The sequence below is a fragment of the Brachypodium distachyon genome, chromosome 2, assembly GCF_000005505.3.
Source record: "Brachypodium distachyon strain Bd21 chromosome 2, Brachypodium_distachyon_v3.0, whole genome shotgun sequence".
NCBI classification, from domain to species: domain Eukaryota; kingdom Viridiplantae; phylum Streptophyta; class Magnoliopsida; order Poales; family Poaceae; genus Brachypodium; species Brachypodium distachyon.
The window spans coordinates 13,592,026-13,610,653 of NC_016132.3; the positions used below are offsets into that span (position 1 = coordinate 13,592,026).

Here is an 18,628-nt window from a genome sequence, read left to right on the forward strand (position 1 = left end):
GTCCTCCATCACATCGGTTGGTGGATCGTAAAGCTTGCAAGTCCCCATGCACGGAGCACACGGTGTATATATACATATACAGATATACTCCTAGCAGAGAGTGAAGCAAGGAGCATCCACACACACACCCCACCCCTCCCCCCTTCCCCCAGATCGGACACATTTTGGGGTCTGCGCCGGTATGTATGTGCAGTCATTTATGTGTTGACAGTCAGTAGTCTTGTATCTGTATGCGTATTAAATTTCACAGAACCACAGTTTTTGTTACACGTTTCTCAACGAGCCTCACTTTTGCTAATTTGTCCGCAGAATCACATGTTTTGTGTCCAATTGTCTCAATCATCCAAAACAACGGTTCAAACGTATTTGACGGTATTTCTTACATGTGAGTTCCGCATGTCAGGCATCACGTCTTTTTCATTGGACCCCTTGTGGTTTTCTTTTTTTTTCCTTATCCCCTCATCGTCTTCTACGAAGCCGACAGACACCTGCTTCGCCCGCCGCATGTGCTGCCTCGCCGCCCGCTGCCTCGTCGCCGGCACGTGCCTATACCGACCCGATTCCCGGCGGAATTGAGGCCACCGCAGGCGCCCGAAGCCGAAGTCCACCTGCCATGGCTCGTGCCATGGCCTCGTACTTCACCATGGTCCGCCGTCGAATTGAGCATGGCTCATGCTCCGTCAGGGGACGGTCCGCATGCTGCCTCGCCGCGCGTCCACACCGCCGCCCGCGCCGCCGGCACATGCCTTTACCGACAAACTCTACATCGTACTAGCCCGATGAATCGATCGAGAGAGAAAAGAGGTCCGTGTTTGTGCGTCTGTTGGCTTGCGGTGGCTGCATCAGGTCAATTCTCATTGCCAGTACAAGAAGACGCTCACTGTAGAAGAAGATGAGGGGATAAAAAAAGAAAAAAGACAAGGGGTCTAATGAAAAAGACGTGATGCCTGCCATGCGGGACTCACATGTAAGAAATACCGTCAAATGCGTTTAAACCGTTGTTTTGGGTGATGTGAGACAATTTGACACAAAACATGTGGTTTTACGGACAAATTAGCAAAACTAGGGGCGCGTTGAAAAGCCTGCCTTAAAACCTGTGGTTCTGTGAAATTTATTTTTTTTGTTAAGGTTGGTTGTATACTTTGTACGTGAGGCGTATGTGTCCTCTAAGCATGTGTACATGTAGCAGTTACGAAACTTCGATTGTATAATAGCTACTAAAACTTCATTTTAATTACTTTACTATCTTTATAAATGAGTAGAAGCCACCATATTAATCCACACTATTAAAATTTAAGAAATCATCATCATTACATTTAAATTTAATGGTTTAGCTCGGTATATTTCGCTTATACAATTCAGGGAATATTCTCAAAGAAAATCTCAACCTGCATGTAACAAAAAAGAATCTCTATCTGTAATACAAAATAGGAGAAAATGTACATGTTTGAAAGAAAAAAAAACCTCTACCACCTAAAAACAGCCTCACACCGAAAAGAATAAAGACCTTCATACGTGCTTCATTCAAAAGAACAACATGAAAATAGAAACCCCCTACGACTAACGAAAATAATTCTTTGGCTTGACTAAAACCAGATTCCAGGCCTGGATTCTACACATATGGTAGCACTGCTCGATATAACCTAAGGAGAAGAGAAAGCCCTAAAACTATGCAAGAAAATACTAATATGTCATAGCAAGTGAAATGAAACGATACACCTGGAAACTGAAGGGTATCTTGTGGCGAACAGCACAACTGGTGGTGCGTGCCTAAAAAGGAAAACCCTCATCGTGATTAACAATCTATTAAGAATAATTCATACTCCCTCCATCTCATATTAAATGTCACAAAAACACGTCTAGATGCATAAGTATGTAGACAAATTTGCGACACTTAATACACTACCTCCGGTTTAAAATAAGTGTTGCAGTTTTGCACTAGGCTTAGTTCAAAACCGAGATTTATTTTGGATCCGAGGGAGTAGGACGAAGGAAGTACCATTGCAACGCCCCCTTTCTTTTTAGGGGAAGGTAGAAGGTCAGCCATTTTCAGTAAGCAAGAAAGATTGAACCTCTCCTACTTTTTGCTTGCGGCATTCATAGCATTGAAAATAAGTCGAATGGTGCTAAAAGATACGAGGAATTATGGTAACGACTCACTAGAAAATATAGACCGATTTTTTATGTCATCTCCACAAACAAAGAAAATACAGGAGCTGCTTGTCTCTAAGGTAATTCTTGTTCTATTTTATTTCTGTGAGGACTCAACTTCTTTCTGAATTGACCTAATTTGTCACAAGTAAATTTCACAAAACCACAGTTTTTAGGGAGTCCAAAACCACACTGGTCGCAAAACTGTGCGTAGAACCACACATTTTGAGCCAATTTGTCTCAAGTAGCCCAAAACTGGATGGTTTGGCGGTTTCATGTGTTTCCTCATAGGTGGGTCCCACATGTCAGATGCCTCGTTGACATCAACCCGACCCGACAGGACCCGTTAACCGGCAATTAAACCCCCCGAGCCCCTTCTCCTTCCTGCAGTTGCAATTTTCCCCACTTGTAAAGGAATTACGTGGGATCTGACATGTGCGTAGACAAACTGCCTCAAAATGTGTGGTCCTGCGGATAGTTTTGCGACAAGTGTGTTTCAGCGATATGAGTACTCCCAAAAACCGTGGTTCTCTAAAATTTACACTTTGTCGCACCAAAATCTGATGTCTATCACTTATGTAATTTTGTTCTTTTACTCATATAACCTTGTGTTAATTATTTCGGAAATAATCGAGGAGTAATGCTACAAAATCGTATAAGATTGTGTAGTACGTAGGCCTGAGCTTAATTGAATCATCATCATCGTAGGCACTGCAAGCAGGAGCGATGGCTGGAGTGCCGATGCTGATCGAAAAATTCTTGCCGCCAGTGCAGTTACTGCTGCTCGTTAGCCTTGTGCTTCAAGTCATCCTCTTCCTCTGCGCCAGGGTACGTCGGATTGATACCTCCGACAGCTGGCTGCGGTGGCTACTCCTCTGGCTGGCGTACAATTCCGCCGATACCTTTTCCACATTTACCATGTCCCGATTGGGGTTCGCCAAAAGTAACCACCCACTTGTCCTGCTATGGGCACCATTCCTTTTGCTGCACCTTGCCGGTCCAGACAACATCGCGGCCTATGCATTGCAAGACAACCAACTCTGGCTTCGCAGCCTGCTAACATCTATCTCCCGGGTCATCGGAGGAGCCTATTTCCTTTACGTAAATGGAGATGGCAGCGGGAATTTTGTTCTGCCTGCCTCCTGGATGATGTTTGGTGTGGGTGCTGTTAAGTACTTAGAGAGGTGGTTGGCACTGCAGCGAGGCAACCTCGACAGCATCCGAGACTCGGTTAAAAAGGACCAATTCACTATGCATCGTCATGCTCACCCACAAGACATAGAGTTGAACAACAAGGGATATTTGGACGAGGAATCCCATCTGCGACGAGCTCACTTGTTGATCGACGTTTGCAAACGTGCGATAGTTGGTTCTTCAGAAAAGAACCAAGACATGGATATAATGTTGAGGAAAGTCGAATACTGGACACTTGTAGAGATGGAGCTCTCCATAATGTATGAGATCTTGTACACCAAGGCGGCTGTGATTCACACGTGGCACGGTTACTCCATCCGTGTCTTGTCGCCACTCGCCATTTTAACCTCGCTGCTGCTGTATCAGTTCAGTGGAGAAGCAGACTGGCACAGAGGACTACTTGACACTGCTGTCACATACGTTTTGTTTGTCGCTGCCTTGTCCATGGAGTCAATTTCCCTGCTGAACACGCTGGGGTCCTCATGGATGTTTGCATACCTGACTTCCACTGAATTCTCATGGCTTAGATACAAAGTCCTGCGTAATAGGAAATGGCACTTGCTTCGGAATCAGATTGTTTCTATCAGCCGTCTTGTCACTTGTGGACGAAGCAGGTACCAAGCAAGGAGGTGGTCTGGCAACATGGGACAGTACAACATGCTGCACTTTTGCACTCGCCCTGACACTCTCCTCATCGGCCGTCCTCTGCTCGGCACGCTGTTCGAGCTGGTGGGACTCGAAGAGTTGTGGAACAGGAAGCATTTCTCCGGGACCATTAATTCTTTGCACCATGGCTCAATCCAATGGTGTATCGGTCGACACGCTCAGCTGCTGTACACGGAAGAGGGATTAAACACACTGGGAATGGTCATACGTCCCTGGGCCATGACAGCACTGTCACGTCATAACCTGGAAGTGAATTTCAAAGGGTACCTTGGCGTTGAGTTTCAGGAGGGCGTCATCATATTGCACATCGCCACGGATATTTTCCTGGCCGAGTGCAAGAGTGCCAACCGCAAGGGGGATCATCTTGCGAAGGAGATCAAGGCGCTGTCCAATTACATGATGTACCTTCTTGTAGAACTCCCTGACATGCTGCCAGGCATCGCCCAAAGAAAGTTGTACGAACGGATCTGTGACGCTCTCACGAAGGACGTGAGCAATCGCCCAAGAAGTATTTGTGCGTTGCTCAGGAGTTTGTTCCGCTACCACGATGACCCAGCTGGCTCTAATTCCAGGGCCGACGACAGTAAGATGCTTGCCGAAAAGTTATACCTTACAAATAAAGGTCAAGAGTTCATCTTCGAGACTGATCAACTTACCTATTCAGTTAGAGTTGCCGAAGAACTGCTGAAATATCAGAAGGAACATGGTCCTATTAAGTCGTTGGATCTGTTGCTTGAAGTGTGGGCGGACATGCTCGTCTATGCAGGGAACAAATGCAGCAGGGAGTCACATGCAAAACAGCTCGGCAGTGGCGGCGAGTTGACAACCATCGCGTGGCTATTCCTGGAACAGTTCCACCAAGTTGGACGCGAGTACGACGGCCACATATAGGTTCCGCTGATGATGATTAGAGTACAGAGCCAAATCCTTGTTTTGATTACTTCTAGCCATATTGGATTGTATGTTGTTACTAATATAAGTTTGGCGCGTTTCATTGATGGTCCCATGTTTTTTAGTTAGAGATCAGTTAAAGTGTTTGGCTGTCGGATTTTAAACCAACGATAGCACGTGGGAGAGAGAAGAATGAGGATAACCGTCAGATCATAATCCAGCTGTTGTGATACGGCAACAGAGATTTAATATCTTTTTGCTTAGAAATCATGCATTCGACTGAGAAATAGCCGCACTTTTATAACGAAGATGAAACATTTGTTTTTGAACATGAAACATTTCCTATGAAGATGATACATGTTTTTTGTAAAATGAAACATTTTATATGAACAGGAAACATTTTTGACAATAAAGATGAAACATTTTTTACAATGAACATGAAACTTTTTTGTTTGCGCCAAAAAATCTGGTCGTTGGCAAGATAAAATGACAGGTTATTAAATGATAGCAACACCGGAAAAAAAAAGGACTCCAGCGCGTCGTAAACGGGACACGGGAACCGATATGCGGCAAAACCATTATTTGTTCCATATTCGTTTGTTCCTCAGTTTGTTTTGTTCCCAGAAAGAAATAACTCGATCGATCAATCGTCAGAAATCCGCACATGAAAACTATAATTGCCTGCTTCCAAGCTAGCCTAGTACGCATTATAAGCACATGCATGCATGATTCCTCACCTCGGCTCTTTGTATTTACTTGTCTAGTCTGTCGTTTCTTTTGGCAACTTGTAGAAACTATTTAGTTTGCATATAGAGTTTTGTCTTACGTAAACTTTGGAGTTATATGCGCGATGTGAGACAAGTAGTGTACTTCAAAAATAGCACCCCTTTGTTTTATCTGGTGGTTACGGATGCAGCTTTTATATATCACAATAATTTTCCGTACTGATCAATTAGCATACAATAACAGTACTCATAATCCTTATCGACATATTACATGTGTGTCTAAACACTTTTAAAGAATATATCTATTTATCTATTTTTGTCAAATTTGGGCGAATTGGCACCGCGACATGCATGGAAGAGGCGAGGTATCAAGAAATATGGCTAGGAGAGGCTAAAACAACGATGAACGCGCAAGAAATATGGCTAGGAGAGGCTAAAACAACGATGAACGCGCAAGAAATATGGCTAGGAGAGGCTAAAACAACGATGAACGCGCAGGGGTTGGAGACTAGAGATTATTCGCGCTACACTGGAGGGTGGTTTTTTGGCTCAGTGGAGCCACTGCACCAGGGGTCAGCCACCGTCGGATGTGGATCAGAGCAAACTTTCTGACCAGCCTTCAATGCCTGGGCTGGCACTAATCCAACGCTAATTAAGCCTCGTTAATTACTCGTCTGCAGCGCGGTACAGAATCTAGTTTGAATTCCTGTCCGGAATCTCCCTTTACTCGCACTAGTACAAAACAGGTTATACGCGACCCCCATCGATGCACACGACACTGATAGGCCAGGTATCAGTGGCGGTGGTTATTAGTAGCGGTTTCTTGGTATGAACCGACACTGATAGGTGGTCTATCAATGGCGTGTTTCTAATTGAGAATCGACACTGATGGTTCGATATTGTCAGTGGTGGGTTCTGCAATTTGACCGACACTGATAGGTTTGCCATATAAATGGGCCCAACGGCCGCTGCTGGTCGCGCACTGCGCGTCTTCCCGGACCAGCTACGGCCTCCATACTCCTCCTCACGGCGGAGCTCTGCCGCGCCGCGGAATGGCGCCGCCGGCCACCAGGTAAATCTCCTCTCTTCCTCCCCCCGGCCCTCCTCTCTTCTCCTTCCTCCCCTTCTTCTTCCTCTGCCCGGCCCAGCCCCCTCTCCCCCGGATCTACTCTCGCGCGCGGCCCCCAGGCGGCCAGCGCCACCGGCCGGCCGGCCGCTGGCCCCGTCCTTCTCTCTGCCCCATCCTCTTCTCCTTCCTCTCCCCGGCCATCCTACTTCTCCTTCCTCCCCTTCTTCTTCCTCTAGTCTCTGCCCCTGGCCCATTCTCTCCCCTGCGCACGCGGCAGGCGCGGCGTCGGCCGGCCGGCCCCCGCCCACTTCTCTCTGCCCCATCTACTTCCTCTCCCCTCTGGCTCTCTCCCGCAGCAGCCGCCGGCGGTACAGGGTCTCGATCCCCATTAATTTGCCCGATCCCCATTAATTTGCCCCCCCCCCCACGCCCCAACTCCCACTGCCCACCGTCTGCCTCCTGGCCGGTGATGTAATTTGCGACTGATTGCTTCAATTTCTTCTATGCTTTTGTAGCTCGTCTCTTCGTGGTTGGATGTATGAGGAGAGAATGTCGGCTTCTTGGGTAGAAAAATGGGCCACATTTTATGATTTCGCGGTAGCTGATATGAAGAGTAAGAGCAATGTGAAGATGTGTTGTCCATGTGATAGATATCGTAACACAGTGATGCACCTGCCTAGAAGGTTATTTTTGCTGGACTTCGCACGGGGAGGTTGCGGTAGAAGTGGATAGTGGCTTTGAAGAAGAACACATAGAGTTCGACCAAAGTGGTGAAGAATATCGTGGTGACGATGCCATGGATGAAGAAACACCGGTCGATGAAACTCCGCGTGGTCGTATGGGGGAAATGCTAGATGACGTGCACTTACAGAATCAACTGAAGGACCCCGACAATGCCACAGATGAGAAGAAGTTCCAGAAGCTAGTCGAGGACGCAAACACACCAGTGTATGACAATGCCGGCATCAACAATAATGTCCTAGAAGTGACACTTGAACTTCTTAGGATAAAGGCAAAATCTGGCCTTTATGACAAGGGCTTCACGGAGATGTTGAGTTACCTTGCTACAGTCTTTCCAGAGGGAAACAAATTGCCTAAGAGCACATACGAGGCGAAGAAGATTACCTGCCCGCTTGGATTAGACGTTGTGAAATATCATGCATATCCACTGGACTGCATTGTATACACGGGACCGCACAAAAACAAGGACAAATGCCCAATATGTGGTACTTCACGGTACAAGAAGAAAGATGGCAATCACGACGAAGTCGATGAGGAAGAAGTGAGGAAAGGTCGGCGGGCGAAGATCGTCTGGTATCTTCCAATGGGTAGTCGGTTTGAGCATTGGTTTCAGAACTTGAAGGATGCGGTGAGACTGGTCTATCACGATCCGAGTGAGAAGATGTACGATCCAAATGGAGAGTACCGTACAGACAATACTGAAGCTGGGATCCTCAAACACCCAGCCGATGCGGCTCAATGGAGGACCTTGGATGCGGAATTCCTAGATTTCGTCAGTGATCCCAGGAACCTAAGGCTAGGGCTGAGCATTGACGGAATCAATCCATTCAGCAACATGAGCAGCACGCACAGCACATGGCCAGTGATCATATTTGTGTACAACCTTCCTCCATGATTAATCATGAAGAAGAAGTACATCCACCTGTGTATGCTCATTCAAGGCCGGCCTTTGAGTCCTGAGAAGGCAGCTGATACGTTCAGCAACACCCTAGGGGCCATTGTCTGGCGAAATTGCCGTATAGTTCACAAGTGGACCCAGGTTCCTAAGACGACAAAAGAACTTTGCTTCAACGATGTCTGGGCCAGGTTCAAGGTTAAGCCCGAGCATGTCAAAGATGTTCATAGAGCCGCCAACCAAGTAATGCGTAGGGGCATAAGTAACTGGCAATCCACTGCTAGAAAGCATTGGCTCGATGTTCCCATTGAGAAGGTTAAGGAAAAATGGCCTTCATTACCCCAAAAGATTAGGCATCTTTCAAGAAGGAATCATAGAACCCCGACTTCATTGCGAGGCAAGAGAAATATATTGAGATGCGCAAGAAGAAGAAGCACAACCACCATCTCGGAAGTCGTGGGAAAGAGGGCAAGAAGAAGGTTTGGGACAAGGAGGACGCCCAGCTGGCCAAGCTTGGCATAGTTACTCCTTTGAAAGGGAAGCTTAAGCATCAATGCACCGAAGATTTCATGCGAATGCATATGAGAAAGGAACAGTGGGCGGGGCAAGAGGATTTGCAAGAGGACATCCAAGAAGTTTGGGTAAGGCAATGATTACAAGTGCTCATGTTATAGTGTAGCTTCCTATAACACCGTCAATACTCACTTTACCTTTGTCTTACTATTACAGGACCGAGCTATTGATCACGAGCAGAGGAAGGCGAAGGAGATGTCAGAAGGCTCCAACGACTCGGTCCATAGCAAGAGGTGGGACTCGACTCTGACCTATGGCTTAAACAGGCCCAAGCATACAGGCCATATACTTGGGGAGGGAGAAGGTGCACCATGGAAGAAATTTTTCGGCAAGGATGATTCCAAGTGCCGAAAAAGGAAGTGTTGCGACAACGATGATATACTCGAAAGGGCGGAGGAGGCCGGAGCAGTTGGCGCAGCGAAAGCTCTCTCCGTGCTACTCAATAGTCAATAGCTTACACGAAAGTGGCATCGACGTTAATGCGGTGCTGCGAAAGTCCGGTGCGCAAGGCATTCAAGGACTATTCCTTCAAGGTCTCCCCACGCGCAGTCGGGGTCTGCAACGTCCGCCTAGGAGCGGTAGCGTTGCTTCCGGGTCTACCACTACCGATGTTCCAATACCCAATCCGAGTCCAAGCGACAACATCACGGTAAGCATCTTTGCCTTACCTACTTCACTCCTTTCATTGCTCAACAGTATTTCACAGAATGTTACATTGTTACGCGCAAGATGGCATCCCTTGCCGAATTCTTGTGGACAAGGATGGCACGATTGAGGTGGCCGCACACGGCATCTTGATGCCCAGACAAACACCGGCGCTTTTGCATGGAATAGTCATGCCTGATGACCATGTGAAGGTGCAGGTAAACTCCGTCATCGAGCAACATGTTCAGTACATAGTCCCTTATCCTCCAGAGGAAGACATGGATACTCTAGGCGCATGCGAGAGCAACTTCATTGCATGGCCTAGGAGGTTGGTAGCGAGAAAAGGTGTGTCTCCAGCTCTTTCAAACAAGCGAACTCCTTCTTCATCGCCTCTTGGCTACTCCCCAGGCATGCCATCCCCTGTTGACCCCTCGGATTCCCAAGACCCTGAATTAAACTCGTGCCCTGCTGACGTCGATGGCACAAAAAACACCCAAGTGTCGCCGCCATATGAGAGAGCATGCCTACCCACTAGGCAACCAAGCCTCCCTCCACCTCAGATGGAATCACTGTTGGGGGCCGCAGAGTCAGTGTTTGGCTGCAAGATCCCCCAGGTCTACAAAGATGAGGAGATGAAAGTTTTCAAAAGCAGGCGAGGCAACACAAAGAGAGGGAGTAGGGGAAAGGGCTGCAGAAAGGACACCGAGGAGAAGGGCAAGGATCCATTTCATGTGCCAGAAGTCGATGAGAATTGGGAAACAAGGCCAGATATTTCAAACTTGGACCGCTTGCCTCAATATGGGTCCAGATTGGATGATGGGTCCTATCTCGTGAGTAGAATGGGGGACAAATATCTCATTTACTACCCTGGACGACCGATGGTAGGGCCCAATAACCTTCGTGGCTTGCCCCGAGAGATGCAACAACTTCACGAGTTTTATATGAGCCAATTGAGGGGTTCTGCACAACATGCCCAGCAACTAAACATTCTAGTGCCAGAGGACTATGGCTTCTTTAACCCAGTAGAGGGGGGCATGCAGAAAGGTTCCTTCACCTTCGCACTGGATTTCGTGGATATGTTTCACCTTTTCAACCGCCAGAAGCTTGACGACAGCTTGCTAAGGCTGTGGTGTGTGTACTACATAAGGGAGGCCATGCGGATAAAGAAGAACGATGTGGTCGTACTAGACCCATTACCATTTTCCTACAAAATGATCGGTCCTGGAGAGCATAAAGATGTTTCAAGAGATATGTCGCAATTGTACCTTCAGCAAGCAATGCTCAAATACCGAGACCGCGACTTCATCCTTTTAACCTACCATTTGGAGTAAGTTTATTTAATAACATATATCTATTTGTTGATCCACTACATTGTTATCCTTGCCTATAACTATTTGTTTCTTTTCAAAACAGGGAACATTGGGTCGTAATAATCATTTGTGTACCGTGGGGCACGGTCACATACTTCGATTCACTCCGAAAAGGCAAAGATGAACCACAACGCCATTGGGGACCCATCCGAAATCTGATCGATTCGGCTTGGGATTCAGCAAAGAAGGACGGGTTTTCTACCTATGGCAAACATAGGCTCCAACACAATTATAGGTTCCCCTGCCTGCAACAGCCTCGAGGCACCGTGTACTGCGGCTACTACTGCGCCCACCACATCGAGAATTGGATCACCAACTTCAAGCCCGCATGGAGGACGTCATTGAAGGAGCTGCACAAGAAATGGAATGAGGAGATGCGGGATATACACGATTCCGGTTGGCTTGTCTACAACATCCAAAGGAACATGGCCAAGATAATCAACAAGGAGGTGATTGATGACACGGGCGATTTCTAAGCAGGACCAGTTGCTCGGTCATAGGAGCTTAAACTTTGTAATCCATTCATGTAATATGATGATTTGCATTTGTTGTCTCTATAACTTAACAATGTAGTGCTACATGAAGGTTTTTATTATGCATATAGATGATGTTCTGATATATATATATATATATATATATATGCTCTGGAATGAACTGTGTGATTTATGTGTATATTTCTGTGTATAATTGTGGTATATTAACGTGGGAATTAAACAAATTAAACAAAAAAACTTAAGTGCCGTAAGCCTATCAGTGTCGGGCACCGACCGCCATAGATACCCAACTGCAACCGCCACTGATAGACTGCCTGGGCCTGTCGCGCGGCTCGCCGGGAACCTATCAGTGTCGGGCGCCGACCGCCACTGATACCCAACTGCAACCGCCACTGATAGACTATCTGGGCCTGTCGCGGCTCGCCAGAACCTATCTCTGTCGGGCCATGGGGCCGATCAGTGTCAGTCACCTGGAACCGACACTGATAGGTGCCCCTATTAGTGGCGTGTGTTGGACCTGCCACAGATAGCTGAGCTATCAGTGGCCAGAAGTCAGTGGCGTGCGGTCCGCACGTCACTGATAGCCAATTTTGCACGACACTGATAGCCTGTTTTGTACTAGTGTCGATCTTAAATGCAGCCCATCTGCCGGCACCTTAATTGAAACGGCTTTTACGAAAAACAATTATTCATCTCCCCACCCCACATGAACCTTATCTTCCTCTTTCATGTCGAGTAAAACCCAGCAGCTTGTTCGTCAAATCCATGGAAATGAAGTCGTGTAAAATGGCATCAGGATGTTGGTTATTCTGCGTTGGACTGTATTCCCTCCGTCCGACAATATGGGTTTTCTTTTTTCTCTTTCTTTTCTTCTTCTTTCTTTCCTTTTTTCTTTCTTTTCTTTTCTTTTTGAGCCTTTTGGGGCTCTTTTGTTGCCTGCTTGTACTCGCGCTTCTTGCGCTTTCTTCTTAACGGAAAAGACATGCCGCTCGGCGTGTTCGAGAAAAAATATGAGGGTTCAGTTGACAAAGCCTTTGACCACAAATTATTTCATGAATACGTGACTAATGTGATCAAAATCATATTCATGAGCAAATATCCTTGAGTAGAAATATAATAGATATGAATCTATGTCATATAATTATATATTAATACAGTAATTTAAGGTCAAAGCATTGGTTAAAAGAAAGCTAATACGTCCCTATTGTTGGATGGAGGTAGTACAACATAAATTATTTATTGCAGAAAACAAAAAATATACCCCTTTGATCCATATTAATGGTCTCAAATTTGTCCAAATATAGATGTATTTATGCCTAAAAAGCGTCGAGATATCTGTAATATTTCGACAAAAAATTCGCACCGGAGGGAGTCACGAATTTTTGGATTAACGGGCTTGGGACGGCACCTGTGCACCTACGATTTCTTTGGGAGCTGTTGGCTCTGCACGTTCCTCCCTCCGAGCACATCTATATCATGGCTCGAATTTTGTCACCGTTGAAATCTCTGATCCTTGGGATTATCTCGGGCGATACGTTCAAGGTCCCGAGATCTATGTTGTCGAGATAAAAAATCTGAGAACCAAAAATTGCAGCATTTCAGAAATCTTTAAGCAGACCTGCATCTGCACGTACTAACCTGAAGCAGTGCACGAATATTAAATTGCTCCACCTGCTTCCACCAACCTACCAACCTCTCTGCATTTAATTCTCCCAACTTTCTGTACCCTGATTAGCGCTGATGGAATCTGGCTCTCGCAGCTGCTGGTTAGCGCGGATCTTCTCGTGGAGATCGGACGGCGGCCGACCACTGATGCAGTGGCTCCATTGAGCCACGGGACTTTTTCGGCTACACTGCGGATGCATGCAATAATATGCAGCAATGAACCATGCAAGGGGCCGTGTTCAATCACTTGGATGAGCACCCACGGGCAAGTCAATTTTATTATTGTTCATTCGCGCGGCAGTCGGTGCTGCATCGTAGACAGCCAATCCGACAACAAACTTATTTTGGTCCCCGGGTGATCGGTGCAAGACCATATATACTAACCAGTCGTCTATCTGTATTCCAAGGCAGCAGAACTGAAACAGCCGCAAGATACACGTCGGCAAAGAGGGAGAGCTATATGGTCGCTTGGAAGAATGGATTAATGACAACTTGCATTTGCAACTTTGTTTTTTTTTTTCAGTTGTGCTATTTGTAAATAACCTTTTTTTATAAAAGAGAAAATAAAAGTGGGTAACTCTCCCCTGTACATCCGGCACAGGATAATAAGTCGCTTCAAAGATGCCAAGCCGGACCAGCTGGGACGGAGGCAGGAGGCAGCCGGACGAGCATCAAAATTTTAAAACGCGTGCTCCTTCCGTTTCATAATTTTTGTCTTAAATTTAACCAAAAAAGAATGTATATATTTCTAAAAAAATGTCTAGATACATGTAAAATTTCGACAACAATTATGAAACGAAAGGAGTACATAATATAGTATCGTAAGGTCTAAATAATGAAATATGCATATTGTCATCATCTACAACTGGCTTAAAGTTGTTTTGCACTCTATTCGCATCCGCATTGGCATCACGTTCAGGCGACTGATGTGAGCTTAACCAGACCAATTATAGGGATGTAGGACTCACCGTCACGCCTAAATGAAGGTACGGAGGCGGCTGCTTTCCTGGCTTCCTGCTGCGGCGCGTAGCGCTCGTTGCCGTCGCCGCTGGCGAGAGAAGAAAAGACGATCGGGGAAACCGGGAAGGGGAAACTTGCCGACCTGACGCTGATTGCCGATTGGGAATTGGAACCGCGACGTGGTCGGTTGGCCGATTGGGCTGCGTTCTGGTTGATCTACCTGATTGGGCTTCCTGGGCGAGTGGGCCAACAGGCAACTGCCAACACCGTATGGGCCATATGGGCTGCCTTCTATTGATTCTGGGCTTTGGGAATCAGGAGCCCAGACACAACCGCACGCACTGATCGCTACTCCCTCCGTCCAACAACAAGAAGAGACGTTCGGTTGACCAAACTTTTGACCACAAATTACTTCGTGAATATGTAACAAATGTGATCAAAATCATGACCATAGACAAATATCCTTGAATACGAATATAATGGATATGAATTTATGTCATATAATTTATATTAATAGAGTAATTTATGGTCAAAGTATTGGTCGAAGAAAAGCTGTTTTTTAATGGTCGAAAAAAAGCTAATGCATCCCTTATTGTTGGACGGAGGTAGTAGTTTTGAACGTTCGTACAACCCTTGAATCCGTCCCTGGAGGAATGGAATATTGCGTTCTCGTGCAAAACTGATTGTGAGGGAGGCAATGGGGAGAGATGCAAGTGTCGTGCTCCGTTTTGGTTTTTGTACAGCCGTGCTGTACTGAACCAGCTCAACAGGAAAAAATAATGTTCGAGAGCTCTCCCTCCCCGCGAAGACTCGCCCGGAGGTTTCGGGCTTGTTTGCTTTATGCCCAGCGCATCACGTCAAAAATTGGCTCGCTCAGGATTTGGCAAGCAATTTAGCCGCCAGCAACTCGCCCATAAATAAACTGTCGCGGGCGAATTTTCAGGTGGAGTACTGGGCGCACCAAAATTAGCAAGGCGTGGGAAGGTACTAAACCAAACCAAACCAAACAGCCCCTTCGTACTCGCGCACGATCCTTGCGCAGCCCATCTCCTATGATGGCGAGCTCCTCCATCATCGCCAGTCCCGGGCTCCCGGCGTCGATCTCCTGGATGTTGGGCTGCATCGTGGGTGCGGTGGAGTTTCGTCCGAGCGATTTCATTAGCACCCCCCACTCCCTCAGTCCAACTTGGCACGGCAGCCCAACTCGGGACCGCATCAAGTTTTTGTTTTTAGGTCAGACCGCATCAAGGTTACGCAGGTCGAACCGTACGGAGCCATCCTGATCTCGGGAAGGCCAAATCTGTAATCCCCCTAATGTTAACACCCGGAAGCATTAGAGCCTTTTGCACATCTCGTGTTGCACACCCGGAAGTATTGTAGGCCATTACTTATGTCTGCTGATGAGAAGCAAGTGGTGGTGGTGCTGTGTTAAGCTGGTACAGTACTAGTTTTCAGCGAGTTCTGGAAAAAAATGTAAGCTATGCTCAGGGGATCTATTGTACTGAAGCTTTGTTGGATCCGTAAATTTCAGCTGAAATGACTTGACAACTCTCCGCCCCTTTTTACAAAACCCTATTGTACTGAAGCAAAGCAGAACTCAATATGGAAATACAGTAGAAAAGGAAAGACAACAGACAACGTTGAGATTCTGTTCTGTGTGGCTCTCCCCCATACGAAGCCAAATGGTGGCGCGCTTCTCTCCCCGCCTAAAACCCATCCGTCTCCGCCGCCGCTCCATCTGGACCGACGCCGTTCCCGTTCCTGCCCACCCCGACCCGCCGCAATCCCCCCTGCTGCTGCTGCAAGACCTCAACGCCCGGCTGAAGCGGCTGGTCCAGTCGGGCCGGCTCGCGGACGCGCATTCCCTCTTCGACGGGGCGCCGCACCGCGACGAGGCCTCCTACTCCGCGCTGCTCGCGGGCCATGCCGCGGCGGGGGACTTCGCCGGCGCGATGGCGCTCTTCGTCCGCCTCCGCCGCACCTCCTCCTCCTCGCGGCCGCTGGACGCCGCCGACCCTTTCGTCCTCAGCCTTGTCTTCAAGGCCTCCGCCGCCGACCCGGGGCTCCTCCTCCCCCACGCGGCCTCCCTCCACGCCTTCGCCGTCAGGTCCTCGGCGCTCTCCTCCGTCTTCGTCGCCACGGCGCTCGCCGACGCCTACGCCAAGGCCGGCCGCCTCGCGCTCGCGCTCAGGGTGTTCGACGAAATGCCGGCGGCGCGCAGGAACGTCGTCTCCTGGACCACGCTCGTCGCCGCGCTGTCCCGCGCCGGCCGCCGCCACGACGCGCTCCGCGCCTTCGCCGAGATGCGCGCCTCCGCCGGCGTGGCCTGCGACTCGCACGCCTACGCGGCCGCGCTCACCGCGTGCGCCGACGCCGGGATGCTGTCCCGTGGGCGCGAGGTGCACGCGCTCTGCGCCAAGCTCGGCCTCGACGCCACGCCCTACGTCGCCAACACTCTCGCCACACTGTACGCGCGCTGGGGCGACGTCGGCCGCGCGCTCGCTGCCGTCGGCCGCATGGGGTCGCGTGACGTCGCCGCGTGGACCACTGTGATATCTTCCTACGTCCAGACGGGTCGTGCGAAGGAGGCCATCGAGGCGTTTGTCGCCATGGTTCGTAACGAGGCGGTGAATGCGGCATCACCCAATGAATACACCTACGCTGCAGTCATCGCTGCGTGTGCGGATACTTCATGTGTCTGTCTTGGGGAGCAGTTGCATGGGCAGGTTGCACAGAGAGGGTTTGCAAGTGCCCGCTCGGTGGCCAATTCTCTTGTCACACTCTATGCACGCGTCGCTGGTCGTCTCTCGGCAGCCGATGCCGTGTTTCAGGAAAGTGCTGCCAAGGATGTGGTCTCCTGGAGTGCAATTATATCAGGGTATGCGCAGGAAGGGCTCGCTGGAGAGGCTTTCGCCCTGTTTACTGAAATGCGACGGCATCATTGTCCTCGTCCAAATGAGTTTACTCTTGCCAGTCTCCTGAGTGTGTGTGCAACTGCTGCAACATTGGATGCTGGACGCCAACTACATGCGCTTGTTATGGCAGCTGGACTTGAACACCATGCAATGATCAGGAGTGCTCTAGTTGACATGTATGGCAAGAGTGGCAGCATGTCAGATGCTGATGTTGTTTTCTCCAATCGCACAAAAGATGATGTGGTCTCATGGACTGCAATGATCGTTGGGCATGCCGAGCATGGCCAGAGCAAAAGGGCACTTGAACTGTTTGAAGAAATGTGTCTTGTTGGGCTAAAGCCGGACCATGTTGCGTTCATTGGCGTGCTCAGTGCTTGCTGTCATGCTGGGGAAGTCGAGCTTGGATTGAGATACCTCAGTGCAATGAGCAAAATCTATGGACTGGAGCCTGCAAAGGAGCACTACGGCTGTGTCGTGGATTTGTTGGGCAGAGCTGGTAGAATAAACGAGGCTGAAGAGTTGATTGGAAGGATGGCAGCTAATGAAAGAGATGGAGTTGTTTGGACATCTTTGCTTAGGGCGTGTGCAGCTCGAGGGGAAGAGGAAACCGGAAAGAAAGCTGCAGCGAGGGCAATGGAGGCAGAGCCGTGGGGTGCAGGAGCACATGTGGCAATGGCAAATCTATACGCCAGCAAGGGACAATGGTGTGAGGCAGCGCAAGAAAGGCATATGATGAAGCAGAAAGGGGTTGTGAAAGGAGTAGGGTGGTCATCAATCACAGTTGGGGGGGAGGACAGGGCAGTCGGGGTGTTTGTTGCAGGTGACCGCACGCATCCCCAAGACAATGTGATCTATGAGATGCTTGAGTTGATTTACTATGGAGTTGGAATGGCCCGCTATGTACCTGCTCAGATGAATTTAGCATCTGAGGTAGAGCTGCTGGTTAACAGTTAACTGGTAATTTCAGAAGCAGCATTGGTTTCAAAGGAGAAAATCACTGAAGTCCTCCTTGGCAGGGTGAGCACTAATGCGGCTTAATATTTCTGCTGTTGTGTTGAAGTACTACTGATTTAATAGTCTTGAGTACACTAATGCAACTTTGGTCTGGGTACAGCTCTTGATAAGATGCGGATTGCCAGCAACAAATCTTTGTGAGGCACTAGTTTTCTCGTCAAAGCTTCAGCCTGCAGGTACGTGCCAAAAGTAGCTGGCATGCGTTTATCACATACCAGAGCGATGAACATCAATCCAATCTTAGTGTGTGTGACGTTACCTGCTCTGCTGCTCATTCACACACTGAATACGCAACATTGTACAGTATCTATCAAATTTAGCTTCTCCATTGATTGGCAACCTTATTGTTGTGATTATGGAAATTAGCTTCTCGATGGCAACTAATACTAGTTAAATTTGCTCAGTAGGCTAGCTAGACTGATACAACAATGCATATATTTGTTTCTTGGGTGATACTGGTTCTTGACATCGCTGATCCACTGGATATATGACAATTGCTAAAACAAATGCTGCTTCCAACGAATTGTTGATCCACTGGGTCCATCTGGACATTCTTCGAGTCGCGGTGAAATGATAGGAGAAAAACTCATACCACTATCTTTCTATAAAATGGCCTCATCAGCTTTCTTGGCCTTCCACATTTTAGTTCCCCATGTAGCT

The 18,628-nt window shown here is 48.1% G+C and overlaps 2 protein-coding genes across 3 annotated transcripts; both read left to right on the forward strand.

Moving 5' to 3' along the window:
* LOC100832634 lies at positions 1-5,009 on the forward strand. Of its 2 annotated transcripts, none has more exons than XR_002962918.1 (2): positions 1-179; positions 310-1,234. XR_002962918.1 is itself a non-coding variant. In XM_010234800.2 (2 exons), the coding sequence occupies exon 2, from the start codon at positions 2,878-2,880 to the stop codon at positions 4,900-4,902; it is 2,025 nt and encodes a 674-aa protein (XP_010233102.1). In that variant the 5' UTR covers positions 12-179; positions 2,860-2,877; the 3' UTR covers positions 4,903-5,009. The 2 variants fall into 2 exon arrangements, 1 of the variants encoding a protein (XP_010233102.1); XM_010234800.2 differs by lacking the exon at positions 310-1,234 and adding an exon at positions 2,860-5,009 and having other exon boundaries at positions 12-179.
* Positions 5,010-15,645: 10,636 nt separating this feature from the next.
* LOC100832943 (putative pentatricopeptide repeat-containing protein At3g47840) lies at positions 15,646-18,371 on the forward strand. The gene is made up of 2 exons (XM_003565795.4): positions 15,646-17,971; positions 18,069-18,371. Exon 1 carries the CDS (start codon positions 15,722-15,724, stop codon positions 17,906-17,908), a length of 2,187 nt encoding a protein of 728 aa, XP_003565843.1. The 5' UTR covers positions 15,646-15,721; the 3' UTR covers positions 17,909-17,971; positions 18,069-18,371.
* Positions 18,372-18,628: the final 257 nt, after the last annotated feature.